At 34.4% G+C, this 14312-nt stretch overlaps 3 protein-coding genes and 2 long non-coding RNA genes across 10 annotated transcripts; 3 read left to right on the forward strand and 2 right to left on the reverse strand.

The window, feature by feature from the left end:
- The first annotated feature begins 1653 nt into the window (after positions 1–1653).
- LOC108836998 (uncharacterized) lies at positions 1654–4006 on the forward strand. 6 transcript variants are annotated; one of them, XR_001947238.2, is made up of 5 exons: positions 1654–2029; positions 2228–2653; positions 2747–2931; positions 3026–3131; positions 3338–4006. It is a non-coding gene; the product is annotated as an uncharacterized LOC108836998 (long non-coding RNA). The 6 variants fall into 6 exon arrangements; XR_001947236.2 differs by having other exon boundaries at positions 1655–2029; positions 3029–3131; XR_001947237.2 differs by having other exon boundaries at positions 1655–2029; positions 2747–2926.
- Positions 4007–5918: 1912 nt separating this feature from the next.
- On the forward strand, positions 5919–7419 carry LOC108814139 (probable LRR receptor-like serine/threonine-protein kinase At4g36180). Its single transcript, XM_018586641.2, has one exon. It carries the CDS (start codon positions 6004–6006, stop codon positions 7228–7230), a length of 1227 nt encoding a protein of 408 aa, XP_018442143.1. The 5' UTR covers positions 5919–6003; the 3' UTR covers positions 7231–7419.
- LOC108814140 (uncharacterized) lies at positions 7357–9074 on the reverse strand. Its single transcript, XM_018586642.2, has 5 exons — positions 8915–9074; positions 8407–8581; positions 8223–8321; positions 7982–8133; positions 7357–7891 (listed from the first exon to the last, which is right to left on the reverse strand). The coding sequence occupies exons 2-5, from the start codon at positions 8575–8577 to the stop codon at positions 7504–7506; spliced, it is 810 nt and encodes a 269-aa protein (XP_018442144.1). The 5' UTR covers positions 8578–8581; positions 8915–9074; the 3' UTR covers positions 7357–7503.
- A 527-nt stretch (positions 9075–9601) lies between these two features.
- On the reverse strand, positions 9602–11304 carry LOC108816530 (probable fructokinase-4). The gene is made up of 4 exons (XM_018589102.2): positions 10824–11304; positions 10199–10531; positions 9982–10098; positions 9602–9901 (listed from the first exon to the last, which is right to left on the reverse strand). Exons 1-4 carry the CDS (start codon positions 11223–11225, stop codon positions 9773–9775), a joined length of 981 nt encoding a protein of 326 aa, XP_018444604.1. The 5' UTR covers positions 11226–11304; the 3' UTR covers positions 9602–9772.
- A 2173-nt stretch (positions 11305–13477) lies between these two features.
- On the forward strand, positions 13478–14170 carry LOC130497428 (uncharacterized). Its single transcript, XR_008936412.1, has 2 exons — positions 13478–13680; positions 13800–14170. It is a non-coding gene; the product is annotated as an uncharacterized LOC130497428 (long non-coding RNA).
- The last annotated feature ends 142 nt before the right edge of the window (positions 14171–14312 follow it).

Genomic DNA, 14312 nt, shown 5'->3' on the forward strand with positions numbered 1-14312 from the left:
GGTCAAATGATTAGTAGCTATTTTAGATCAAAATCTAAAATACTATTGGACAATGTCTTCCTAATTTGTCATGTAAGTTTTACAATGACAAAAATGGCTTCTATCAAAATAATAAAACTATCAATAATGAATTTGTCTACTGATCCCCTATATATTAAAGGAGAAGCATTACAACATTTTTTAGCAACATATCATCACCACGATCATTCTTAAAATTCTTTAAAAAAAGTTGTTGCATCTAAATATATAATAAACTTTTTATTAAATAAACATAAATTAATTATTAATGTTCTTTATTGTTTCCTTATATAAATATCACCGAATTGCCTAATATGGCGTAAGTATATATGACAATTAAAGATTTTGAATAACAAATATTTGATAAATTTAGTCTATTTTCTATCATTTCTTAAAATTATAACTTACTAAAATAAATTAAAAAATCACATAAAATATATAATAAAAATTTAGATTTTTCTGTATATATATAGATTTTTTAAAAAAATTACTATAAGTATTGTGATTCATGGTTTAAAATTTCGGTTATAATAAGATAAAAATGATTACAAATTATATAAGTAGGAAGTTTACTTTATATATATATATATTAATATTGTTTAAATAAGTTATATACCATATAAAAATTCAGTTTGCCTGTGATTTTGTTTAAAGTTTTGATTCTTACATATGTATCTGAAATGAAACTAATTTTTACAGATGCCTATCTTTTTAAATTGACACTTATTTAATTCACGGAAATCATAGAATAAGTTAAAAAGAAACAAAACTAATATCAGTAAAACCAAAACGAGAACAAAAGCACAATTTTGCTAAAGTAGAAAATGAAATCACTTATGGAGAGACACTAATAAAAAAATGGAGAGCAGAAAACCTAACCCTCTTTCATCATTTTACAATCGATGTTGCATTTGGTTTTGGTGATTTGTGTCAGATGCAAAACTTAATTTTTTTTATTATGCATATGAAGTCTTTAAAATAATTAAAATGAGTTGTAATATGTTAACTATTCGACAACGATACATTTAACAGACCAACATCTTTATTCGTTATTTTACAATTGATAAAGATTATAGTGTTGCAAAATGTTAAAACCATTTACCGAATAAACGCGCAGATTATTATCTATTTAAAATATTATATGATTCACGTTAGGAGATGGCTGCTCCAAATGAGAGTTAAATTACATAGTCTTAGCTTTGCATTAGAAGATATGATAATTTATTTATTGCCAACAAAAAGTATAGTAATTTGAATTATACACCAATTCAAAAATCAAATTGGTGCAACATAGTTACATAATCAACATAAATCATAATAGAAGAAAATTTTTGAACACATTCTGTAAATTCATCTACCATTGTGTTTTTTTTGCTCTTCAATAGAAGATGTATAAGCTTAGGAATCTAAGACTTTCTAATCATGAAAAGTATTTATTTCCCATTTTCATTAAAATAGTTTTAAACATCTTACACAACGAAATTTTGTACTAATCTATACTATATTAAAAGGAGAATATCCTCCACTCTAAAGCTGTCCACCTAGGATAATTAAATCAACCTATCATGGTTCTAATTTGACATGTCAGCTCACTCGAATTTTACACGGGCCTCTCATGTAACATGTTACTATTTTGTGTAAGCCCATCACCCAACTTCCCTTCCTAGCTTCCTCACGACCGTCGATATTGTTTCGCCTCTTCCATTTCTCCATATTGATTTCTGCAAATCCGTTTATTTGGAGTTACGACGATCCAATATCAAATCACTCAATCTTTCTTAACTCTTATCTTCATACGCGATTCTATCCTTCCACCTCCCTTAACTCCTATCTTCATAAGAGACATAGATAGGTCGATGAGGAGCTGCAGAGGCAGAGAGGAAGCTCAAAAAAAAAAACAGAAGAAGAGGCCTCAGAGCGAGACGAGTGTTTTCACAGAGAGAAGCCGCTAGAATGTGACAAGAGACAGCACTTCCTTGGGAGAAAAATCTGAGAAAGGATCTCTACACAAGTAAGTTCTCCTTTCTTTGTCAGATGTTACTTAACTATTTCTTAATATATGGAGAGCACATCAATCTATTTTGCTTTTATTACCTCTTTAAATTTTTGTTATCTGTCTAATCTTCACCGATCAAACATCTATGATTTGAGTTCTTTTGACTTGGGGGTATGAGAACATCTGAGAACGTTCTGATTTATTGCCATACAGAGATGAATCGACTGTGGTGAACTAAACACAACATTGGACGACCCTCAGCTTTCATCAGTGGCAGGTGCATATCAGTAATCAGCTCATTAGTTCACAGACTCTCAAGCCAATCCATAAAGGAACGTGGATTTCAGAATTTATTTGTCAAAAATACAGATAATCACATTCTGATTGCTGAAGCAGGAGCAATCCCTGTTTTGATTAACCTTTTAACCTCACAGGAATTCCGACCCAATACTTGCATCATCAGCCTCTCTATATGACAACAACATATGGCTGAAGTCACTTCGGTAGTTCAAGTCCTTAGATCTAAAACCATGGAAGCAAGATAAAAAAAGCAGCAGCGTTTGTGACGTCAAACATTTGGATGAAGCTCTCAAACGATTTACATCTATTCGGATCCAACTGCTTTCTCCCGTAGAAAAGGTACTATATGGTCAAACTAGTGCACTCTCTCTTTATATTTTAAACTAAAACTTCAGAATCTAATTTTAGTGGTTTATCTTTGTTTTATTGCAGTCATCAGCTGGGCAAGGTTAATTAACCACTCAGTTGAAACATAAGGATCTCTTTCGTGTTGATCGATCATAACCTGAGCTTTTTATAATTTTTCTTGTGAGAAGCCAATGGAGTATGGAAAGAAATTAACCAATCCTTAACACTTAATAATCAACTCGACTATCTCCCTCCTTTGGTTGTGTACGGTATTTTATTTATTTATGAAAAATATTATTCTGATTAGTCTAGACGTTTTCTTTACCATGTCACTGAAGCTTGATACTGAGAGTTAAAATAAAGCAGAGAGGCAGAGCAAAAGAGAATTGTGAGGCTGAAGCAAGCAAAGACATACATTGTCCAGCTAAAAGCTAGCGAATCAAAGCGGAGGCTGATTGGTGGATTATTTGTAAGGATATGGAATATTCAAACGCTAGATGCAAAGCTGTTTTGATTACTTGATTTACTAACGCCACCGTCATTTTATTCTTGCCTTCATCACCTTATCTTTTAAGAGTTGCACAGATTTTTTTATTTCTTTCTCTAGAGAAACAAATGCCTATCATTCATTTGTTCCTACTATTGACCACTCTCTTCTGTTTTTCTTTGTTTCAGGTATGTGCAGGTTGCAGAGTTTAAACACCTCCTCCGCGTTAAGCTAACACCAAAGAATGAATACTTATGTTTACCTGTTGTAAGCAATGACATAACTCTCAAGCTTCCAAAAGAGTATGATACTACAACCGCTTGGTGTTTGTGCACCAGTATTGGAGGGTTCCTAGGTCATCAGTCTTATATGCTTGCTCCAACGGGATTGTGCATTGGTGGCACAAAGTACATGATAATCCAGTGAGAGCCAAATGCTGTCATTCGAGGGAAGAAAACATTACTGTTTCTGATGAATCTCTTGCCTTTTCTTTGGTAAAAAATCTTTCGGCAGTTGTTTTTAATTAATTTGTGCTACTTTTTGCTTTACATTGTTGGGATCTGGTGGTGTTTCAGTCAAGAAGACCACCCAACCTTTAGTCTTTTCTGTGACAAGCCAATGACTCCTGGAAAATGTTATATGGTTGCACAGAGGCTTGGTGACTACCTGATTGAATCAGGGCTCTGAAACTCAAGCTGCTGCTATGTTCATGACACCAATATTGTCTTCATATTGAGAGGAAAACTATTTATATTATGAAATGTGATCGGTCATTTTAATATTCAAACTATGTCTTACCTTCTATCATGTTATGGATCTCGGGATTGTATGATTCTAAAGCATTCTGGTATTGTCTCCATTTGTGTCAAGTTGAAAATATTAATTCGTGGCAGTGTCATACCATAGCTTTTATGGAGTTTATGATTAGTTTTGGAGATTAATCTTTTTTTGGTGTGTGAAAACAAAAATCTTTCTGCGAATCCCAATGTATAATTGATTCACTTAGACACTAAGACACATGTAATTACGTTACAACTAACAAGTACTCTCTGTACATCAATTCCATTGAAGAAAGAAAAAAAATCATAATTGTACCAATTCTCAGACAAAACCATTGAAAAAGATATTTTACCTTTCTTCCTACTATCGTTACATACTTAGAGCATCTCCAACTCATTGCTATATTCACCTCCAAATGCTATAATAGAGTACTCTATAAATAGAGGAAAAAATAGCATTCCTCTATTGTAGAAGCATACTTTTTTTATTTCTAAACAGTTCTTTAATTTTTAAATTTTTATAATTATATCAAAAACAATTATTTTTATAAGAAAATACAGTTTTTATAAACATAAAATGACACTTTTAATTTACCTAACAATCTTTTTAGTGAAACTTTTGTTTAAACAAAGTTAAAACTGTATGAAAATCTTATAAAATTAAAATTGAAAAGGGTTGATTTGCAACTTTCAAAAATAAAAGATACTTAATGTAAAATAAAAATAGAATCTTTTGAGAATATTCTTTTTAGAGATAAAAATAGAGGAATACATTGGAGAGAAACACATCTCTATTTTAGAGATAGAAATAGGAAAATACATTGGAGATAGTCTTACATTCACGCTAAAAATACGTCAAAATAAACAAAAATGATATGAACTGCAATAAATTAGATAATTAAAATCAAAATGTTTAACCTAATAAAAATCTAGAACATTAGTTAGAAATTTAGTCTACAAAATTTTCCAAATTGGTAAATTTAGATAATTTTTTTACCCAACTAATTTATAATCAGAGAAACCTAAATTTCAAAACTATTTTAGAAACTAACTTTTTATTAAAAAGTAATTTATAACTAAAATTATAAAAAAAAATATAAGACACAATCCGCGCGTAGCGCGGACAAGAAATCTAGTACAAATAAATTCGGTTTACTATGCATTTTGATGATAATATGGTTGATTGGTTGATTGGTTGAGATTTATTTTCATACTTTATTTTTATTTATTTTTAAATCACTAAACTTTACCATTTATGTTGTAGCTTTATTTTTTAAAACTTAAAGCCTACATCATGTTTCTACTAATTTTCACCAATCATTTTTAGCTTTATTTTTAAAATTACGGCAAAAAATTAAAACAATTTTTTTTATGTATTTTAAGTAAAAGTCTACATCCTTCTTTTCTATACCGGAATCTGCAAAATGAAAAAAAATCTATAATATCAAATAAATTATATAATCATAATAAAAAACTTCTATAAATTTTTTTTTATTACTAAAAACAAATATTATTTACATATCACATTTTAAATAGCAGTAAATTTTGATAATTTATTAAAAATATTAATATAAATTATTTTAATTGATAAAATAATCATTTTCAAAAAAAACGTTGATAAAAATATTTTATTCAGTTACAAAAAAAAAAAATTATGTATATTTCACATATTTTATTTTAAAATATCAACAGTCTATAACTTAAATCTACAATAAATTTAACTATATCAAAAATCTCTCAAAAGAATTTACATAAGAACCAACTTACCTATATCTAAACTTTTACAGCTAATTTTTTATGGCTACAGCTGAACCAATCATCACATACTGTATGACTTAAATTCAAGATAACTTTTGTAATTATCCCGAACAAGTTTTTGAGGATAGTCGATAATTGGTTTAATTGTAAATTAATGTATCACAACAAAGATGTGAATCTCACCAACAACGTACCGAGAAACCTTTGAAGCATGTTAGGTCCCACTTAGGTTCAACACGACGACCTTCTTCTTACAAGAACACTCTCTTAAAAAGAAAAGGTTCCACATCTATCATTCATGGTAAAGAACCATAACAATGGCTTCATCTTCCTTACTACTCATGTCCTTGTTCTTACTACTTGTTATCCCTTCATCAGTTCTCTCAGCCACTCTTCGATCTGACATTCAAGCTCTAGAGTCTATCATTCGCAGCATTGATCCAAGTTCCATCTCTCCATCCTCTTACCTCAGCACATGGGACTTCTCTGAAGACCCCTGTGAAGGCTCAGGGACGTTCTTGGGAGTTATGTGTTCTTTCACTCTTGAGAACACGACCAGCAGAGTCACAGAGATCGACCTTGACGATGATGGTTATGACGGTTTCCTCTCCGAGGCAATAGGGAACCTCACCGAGCTCACTGTACTTAGCCTGAACAACAACAGGTTCCGTGGTCCAATACCAGAAACTGTGTTCCAGCTCAGGAAACTCACCAAGCTCTCTCTCTCGGGGAACTTCTTCACCGGAGATATAACCCCTGGAATCACCAAGCTCAAGGAGCTCAAGACCATAGACCTGTCCAAGAACAGCATCGCTGGTGAGATACCTCCGAGGATCTCAGGCTTGAGAAGTTTGACTCACCTGATCCTATCAAACAACCATATAGACGGAAGAATACCAGCGCTCAACGGCTTGTGGAAGCTACAAGTGTTAGAACTCGGTAACAACCATCTTTTCGGAATGCTTCCTAAGCTTCCAACAAGTCTAAGAACTCTATCTCTCTGTTACAATAGCCTTGCAGGACGTATATCTCCTTTGCATAGACTAAAACATCTTGTGTCATTAGATGTGAGCCAGAACAGATTCTCAGGCACCATTGGCCATGAAATCTTGACGTTTCCAGAGATTTCACGCATCAATGTGTCTTTTAACCAGTTCATATCCATAGAGGTTATTCAGGTTATAGGCATGGAAACACACCTGCGCATCCTTGACGCTGAAGGAAACCATTTACAGGGACCCCTCCCACTGAACCTGGCTACTTACGGAAACTTGAAGGATATCAATCTACGGAGCAACATGTTCTCAGGAGACATTCCAAGGATCTATGGGAAAAGACTTGAGAATTCATGGAGAAGCTTGTACTTGGAGAACAACTACCTGACTGGTACACTTCCTGAGGAGTTTCAGAGAATCTCCAAACAGATCAAAGGAAGCCTTTCGAACAATTGTCTGCAATGTCCTAAGAATGTTACAATCTGCCAAGGAGTACAGAAGCCGAAATCACAATGCACCAACGCAATGCAGGAAGAGGGCTTGGAGTAGAGATCATGCCAATGGGAAGCAGTTTATAAAAGACAGCATAATCACCAGAGTAAAGTTCATGTCCTTGTATGCTTTTAAATAATGATGGTAGAAATGAAGTCTAGAAAAATGACATTCAAAACAAAAGATTTAAAACAGAGATGTGTATTTGAGATGACACTTTTCCTTCATCATATATGTTTGACATAAGTCTAGACCCAAAAAAAAAAACTCAAATTCCACTACATAACATCAGAGGAGTTTTTTCACAACATCTTAAAACGTAATGCAATTTCAAAAGAGCCAATTCACACTAATGTTACCAAGCCAGATCAAAAGAGGAAACTGAGCTAAAGCTACAAAGATCAGGAGGTAGTGATGCCTGCTTGAGTCATAACTCCTAGCTTCCGCAAAGAGAACTCGCTTCATTGTCTTCACTAGGAAAACCCCGCTGCACAAGCAGGTCCACGGAAGCAGAACATAGTAAGAGTATCCCCAGATGATCTTGCCAAGAACAGCCAAGCAGAGACCAGTGAAAGTATAGCCAGCGTATGACACAATATCCAAGAGGGGTGCTTCACCGCTACCCAATGAAAGCAACGTTATCTTCAGCAGCATGACTTGCAAAAACCAGCCAACCATTCCTTTCACAAAAAGCCAGTTCAGAGCTTCCGGAGAAAACCTAGAGAATCCGGAATCACCACAAGGATCACAATATTGAAAGAAAAAATGCAGTCTAAAAGACATACAAATGAATAGATAAAGAACTTACTTCCCATAGAGTCCCAAAGACAAACCAGCAAGAACCACGTATGTGCCGAATGCCATAAGCGGAATGTATAAGTCTGGTGCATTAATATCATATATCGGGGGCTTGTATGAAAGCCTACCCCCAACTGGCTCCGAGATTCTAGTCCAGTGTCCCTGGATGTTGCAGCAAAACTGATATGAGACAGACCCAAAATACAAAACAAAAAAAAAAAGAGTAGAGCAAAACAAAGTAAGCCTCTTACCCTGTGAAGAAAAGGAAGCAGAACAATCTTCAACTTGTTCCTCACATACTGGTCATTCACTTGAAAATAGTATTGAGGATCGGAGAAGTAACGAGTTATCTGTTTATAATCACACTCCAGTTAAAACAAAGGAAACACCAATCATAAGAAAAAAAAAGCTAAAAGACAGAGGGTTTTGACTTACGTTGCTCTGCACATACTCAGAGCTGGATCCGAAAATCTTCTCGCCGTAAGCTCCCAAGCCACTTCTGATAAGTCCAGAGCCAGGACCAGAGAAGGCATTCCCAAAAGGGTTAGGCTGAGGAACTGACTGAGGCATAGGCATCCCAGGCTGAGGTCCCATGTTATTATACATATCTCTGCCATTCAACACAAAGCCAACTAATTGAAAAAGCTCATATCCACAAATAACAAAACTTTCTTTGCATATATGATTCTTGTTTCTAACAATCCAATCATCAAATCACCATCAACTTTCTGTATCTATCTATTGCTCTCAAAACAAAGATCGATTCTGTTTTTATAGTTCCTGCATAGTTTGAGCCTCTGAAGAAGCATAAATCACTAAGCAAGTAAACATGGGAGAAACCTAGATCTCGGTCACGGACAAAGCTTTCACCCAACAAGAGATCGCTAGAAGGGAAACAAGGAACATGAATCAGCAATTGGTGATAGCGATTATCAACGCATACCTGAGAGAAGATGTGAAGGAGATGACAGATCTGGAGATTGCTTTTTCTCGGTTGATTTGATTTAGTGCGACGGCTAACCTCTCCGGTGGTGAAGAATATCAATCAATAGATCCAGCCAGGGTGGAGAGTCGAAAATAACGGAAGCGAGGTCTCGTGTGAAAGCCTTTTTGTTCGCACGTGTGAGCAGCATAGGTTGCTTGTTTTTCATCACCCAGCCAATAGATAGTTGACACGTATATAAGAAAATTGGATTTTATGCGAATACTTGAAAGTACAGGGTTTGTTATGTGAACATTTGAAAGTGCAGGGTTTGTATTGAAAATATTCCTAATAATGTTTTTTTATCATGTTATCTTAGTTTATCAGGCTATGAAGTTTGATGTTCAATCCCAATTCGGCACATATCACATAGAATATGCAATTTACAACCTCTCAACCAAGTCTATTCAGCTTCTTCAAAGTTCTAGTAGTACAAAGGTTAGCTATTGTATATGTATGCAACTATCTTTTTGATCATTGTTAATCTTTTTTTACTTACAGGAACGGTTCCACCGAAGAAGACTTTCATTTAGAATTGGAGAGGATGAGTTCGAGGTGGGCAGAATGCAAATACATTTGTAGATCATTGAACTTGCAAGTTTCTGAATGTTATCCTAGCTTTCATTACTTCAGACAGTCGTTCACTACTAAAATGGTAACGAGTTACTTTTTTTTTAATTAAAGTGAGACACAAAATACAAGACAGTTGAATAAAACAAGATCGATACCAGGATCAAACAGTTGTCTGAACAACAAACCAAAAGCAAAATGAAAAAAAAAAGTAAAACGTGAAATTAAAAATCCAGACTTGTAGATCGATCAGTTTCCATTGAGGAGAGTCTGAACCTCAGACACTGTAGGAAGAGCTGGAATTGCTCCTTTCTTTGTAGTTGTTATGGCTCCACATGCATTAGCAAACCTAAGCACTTCTCTAAGACGAGCTTCGTACTGTAGTTAAAAGACAGAAGAACACGGTCAATAATCAACACAAGGATTCAGAAAGCGCATAGACTGATCTGATACGTTACCTCAAGTATAGAGCGGTCATCAACAATGTTGTTAAGCAAGGCACCAACAAATGAATCACCAGCTCCAGTTGTATCCACTGTGTTCACACGGAATGGATCAACAGATCCACGGAAACTCTGTAACCATACAAGAACAAGAGCACAACGTTATAGTTTCACACTAAAGGTACGATCAAATACACAAGAGAGGAAACTCTTCAAAAACAAAACCATGTACCTTGGTGTAATAGTTACAACCCTTTTCCCCCAAAGTGACCAAGAGAAGTTTCAAGTTATCATACCACAGGGACAAAGCAGTCTCATCATCAACGTTATCAGATCCAGTCAAAAACATAAGCTCTTCATCACTGACTTTGATCACTTCAGCTTTGTCCCAGATGCTAAGAATCTGCTTCTTAGCCTCCTCCTTCGAGGGCCACAATGGCAGCCTCAAGTTTGGGTCGTAAGAGAGCAACGCACCGGCTTCTTTAGCCACCTCCATGGCCTTCAGGTGAGCAGATCTGCATGGCTCAACGATGAGGCTTATTGATCCATAGTGGAACACCTTAGCCTGCAAAAAAAGACAAATCAAAACAGAGTATTTCGTTAAAATAACTTAGACTTACACGTTAGATTTATCAACAAACGTTGCATACAAAAACTTGAGCCTGTAAAAAGCCAAAACAGAGCACTTTGTTAACCTAACTTGATCCATACGTTAGATATATCAACAACAGTTGCATACAAAAATTCAGCTTGTAGAAATACCAAAACAGAGCACTTCGTTAACCTAACTTGACCATCACGTTAAGTTATCAACAACCGTTACATACAATAGTTACTTAAAAGTCAACGTAACGTACAGATTTGATGAGATCGAGATTAAGCTCATCGGGACAGAGGAGCATGTCGGCGCTAGGGTTCCGGTAGAACATAAACTCACGTTCTCCGTCGGATCTTAGCGTCACGAACGCGAGTGCTGTCCTAGCTCCGGTGTCAAAGTTGATTCCTTCGGCAGAGACGCCGTTTTGTTTCAAGATCCCGGCGAGCATGTGACCGAACTCGTCGTCACCGAGCTTTCCGACAAAAGCAGCGCGACCACCGAGACGTGACACGGCGATGGCGACGTTGGCAGGTGCGCCACCGGGGGCCTTGATGAAGCCAGGAGCCTCGGCGAGTGAGACGCCGGAGACGGTGGGAACGAAGTCGATGAGCATCTCACCGAGGCTCACGATCAAGCTTTTCTCGCCGTTGGATGTTGACATTTGTGATCGGAGTGTGTTTATCGGACGGTCAGACAGTAGAGATCAGGTTTTGGATATGAGAGGTATTAGAGAGCGAAGAGGTGTTTATATACTGTACAAGTTTTAGGATCATTTGGTTTAATTAATTTTAATGAAAATTTAGAAGATTTATCCATTAAAAAATTGTTACTATCCGCACTATCGAAAAAATCGTACTCCATTTGGTAAGTAATTAATTTTGAAACATTTGATTAGTTCATTGCGTATGTACTTATGAGATCAGTGATTGGTACGATGTGACGTGTCTCTCAAGGTTTACTGTTAGAGCAGATTTACTTAATTACTTATCCATTGTTGGATAAAGATATTAATCGTGCACAAAAAAATTACTTCTTTCTTTCAGTGTCAATTATTTCATTCATTATATATACACATTTAAGTGGATTTTACCTCATGTAACTTTTAATCTACTAAATCAAAATATTAATGTGCAGTTTTATGATTTTTAAGAAACGGGATTAAATGTTTAATCACTTAGAGCACCATTAATCATTGTGCTTTAATGGGTGCTTATCAATTTTTTGATTAAAAAAAAGAAGAAAAGAGAAGAAGAATAGCGATTAAGACATGAGCATTGGTGGGCACAAATCCCTTAATTAGGGAAGTTCCTTAAATTTTTTTTTTGTTCGGGAATAGTATAAGAAACATCCCTTATATAAAGGATTTTTTCTGTTTTTTCTACTCGATCCTTGTGTTTCGGTGGTCCCTCCCCTCTCCCCGCTTAAGGGATGCTTTAAGGGATCACCAATGTTCATGTTCTTAATTAAGCGTCTCCGTTTGGTCTTATGTTAGTGTAATTCTAATTTGATCTTATGTTAGTGTAATTAATTTTTATGTCTGTGATTATTTTAATTATAGTTATGTAGTTCGTTTATTATTGGAATTTGTGAATTTTGAAAAGACACAATTATTTATTGAATTTAAGCTAAAATTTTTCAAAAGTGATTTTTTTTTTGAAAACCAGTTTATTGAAGTGAAGATTCATCATTTAATGAAAGTTATTAATCGAAAAAATCAAATGTTTTTTTAAAAGACATAAATTTAAGTTCAGTTAAAACTACTATGTGTTTTAGAATACTTCTTTGTAAACATATTTGTTTTTTTTTGTGAAAACAACATTAAGCGGAAATTGTATACGCTACATTCTAAATAAAAAAAATATTTATAGCTAAATAACATATATCATAGCTACTAAAATGTTTAAGCCAACTTTATTACATGTTAGAATTGTTGTTTCAATAACATGTGAAGCCAAGTAAATAATTTGAAGTATGTTTTAGTTACATAATCACCTTATATTAGTCTTTGATTTTTTATGTGCACAATCTTTGATCTTTCATCTATTCAAAGATGAATGATCTCTAACAAAAATGAAAAGTGTGTTTTTTTACAAAGAAAAACATAATTATTATGAATAAGGCATAATTTTATATATTAAAATATATATGTTAATAACATTGTTCATATTTGAAAGAATTAGGTTTTTATTTATATAGAGATATCGACATCCATATATTATTAGAATTGAGAATTTTTAAGTAAACGATTTTTATTGATTTGGAGATTAAAATTGATTAATTAAAATTAAATAAAACACTGACTTAAAATTTGTGAAATATTGATTTTAATATTCAAAAGTTACACCAAAACAATTAAAAGAAAGTCAATAAAAGTCTGAATTTAGTTTTTCCTCTATTTGATGTTATTCTAGGAAGGGAACAGGAAACAATGATGGAGGTGGAGCCAGAAACAACGGTATAGATGGATCCAGAAACAACAGTGGCGGTGGCGGTATTGGAACAGGAAACGGCTGCAACTGTGTGGATGTCTGTAAGTACGAGCCCATAGTTCCAAGACTTAACTTTGGGGTCAGCTTTGTGAGCTGTATTTGGGCATCGGGTGTTACTGGCTTCTTGGCTAAGGTTTTGGCTTCTTGGCTAAGGTTTTGGGGGACAAGGAGGTTCCAGAATTTTTAGAGATGTTGGTTGAGATTTGTGATCCGATCTAAATCCTCTAAAAAAATATCAGTTTATCATTTTAATTTTCTTGCTATTTTGTTTTGTTGCTTTTGGTTTGTACACAAAGGCTTGTTGCCCAAAGCAATAAATCAATTAAACAAATATAAAAAAATACTGATTTTACAAAAAAAAAACAATTAAAAGAAAGTAATAACCAAACGATTGGAGGACCAAAATATGCCGGTTCAGACTGAACTGGCCTAGTTGATCCGAAAACTAAAAGCTAGGAAATTAGAGGATTTATTAGTTAAGGATGATTCTGTAGACAAATATAATAGAGGGATTGATCTGTAGTAGAGAATTATTAACAACAATCTAAAGCGGTTGGAGACGGTTCCAAGGCGACGTCTTAACCATCATCTCCTCTGCAATTTTCACTGGCCGGTGGTGATTACATCGTGAGATTCTATATGCTTTCTATGTTTCATCTTCCTTGTCTCTCCATAACTTTCAAAATCTAAACAGTTTCTTTCATTTCTAAAGAAAATTCTAACGAGGGTCATTTATTTCAATTCAGTTTCGCACTTGCATGTTTTTACGGTGAGTGAGTTTGGTGTATTGCATATTATATACACTCTCTCCAATGGCATTCCAGAAGCGTTGTTCACAACAATTCTTATGCGTATTATTCTTCTCTCTAATGGAGAAGAAAATCAGATTTACTCACAACGGAATGACTGATATCTTCTTTTCCCAATTCGTTGTTTCAATCTCCGGCGTGAACTTTGTGGCCATGATCGACAACAAGACAATCATTCTATTTATACTACATCCAGATTTAAGTGGTAAGGAACTTATTCTTGCCGCTTTACTTTGGAAATAATTGCCATGGAAACATTGTGTTAGAGTCATGGATGCAATAATAAAAACTGGGAAATTATTTTCATAGTTGTATGGAGATGTTCTTATAATCATTGAAAGTTGACAGTTCGAATTCCTATTTCATTTGAAAGAATCATTATACTGGGTTCTTTACCGATAAACATCTGTAGATCCAAACTCGAAGTTGGTCAATGTTATACACCAAAGA

The sequence above is a fragment of the Raphanus sativus genome, chromosome 7 (genome assembly GCF_000801105.2).
Source record: "Raphanus sativus cultivar WK10039 chromosome 7, ASM80110v3, whole genome shotgun sequence".
Lineage (NCBI taxonomy): Eukaryota > Viridiplantae > Streptophyta > Magnoliopsida > Brassicales > Brassicaceae > Raphanus > Raphanus sativus.

Coding starts and splice junctions, on each gene's coding strand:
- LOC108814140 (XM_018586642.2), bottom strand. CDS start 8,577: ATGTATAATAACATGGGACCTCAGCCTGGGATGCCTATGCCTCAGTCA. Junction 8,134..8,222: donor TGCTTCCTTTTCTTCACAGG/GTAAGAGGCTTA, acceptor TGCAACATCCAG/GGACACTGGACTAGAATCTC. Junction 7,892..7,981: donor TCTTTGGGACTCTATGGGAA/GTAAGTTCTTTA, acceptor CGGATTCTCTAG/GTTTTCTCCGGAAGCTCTGA.
- LOC108816530 (XM_018589102.2), bottom strand. CDS start 11,225: ATGTCAACATCCAACGGCGAGAAAAGCTTGATCGTGAGCCTCGGTGAG. Junction 10,532..10,823: donor ATCTCGATCTCATCAAATCT/GTACGTTACGTT, acceptor CTTTTTTTGCAG/GCTAAGGTGTTCCACTATGG. Junction 9,902..9,981: donor ATGACCGCTCTATACTTGAG/GTAACGTATCAG, acceptor TTTTAACTACAG/TACGAAGCTCGTCTTAGAGA.
- LOC108814139 (XM_018586641.2), top strand. CDS start 6,004: ATGGCTTCATCTTCCTTACTACTCATGTCCTTGTTCTTACTACTTGTT.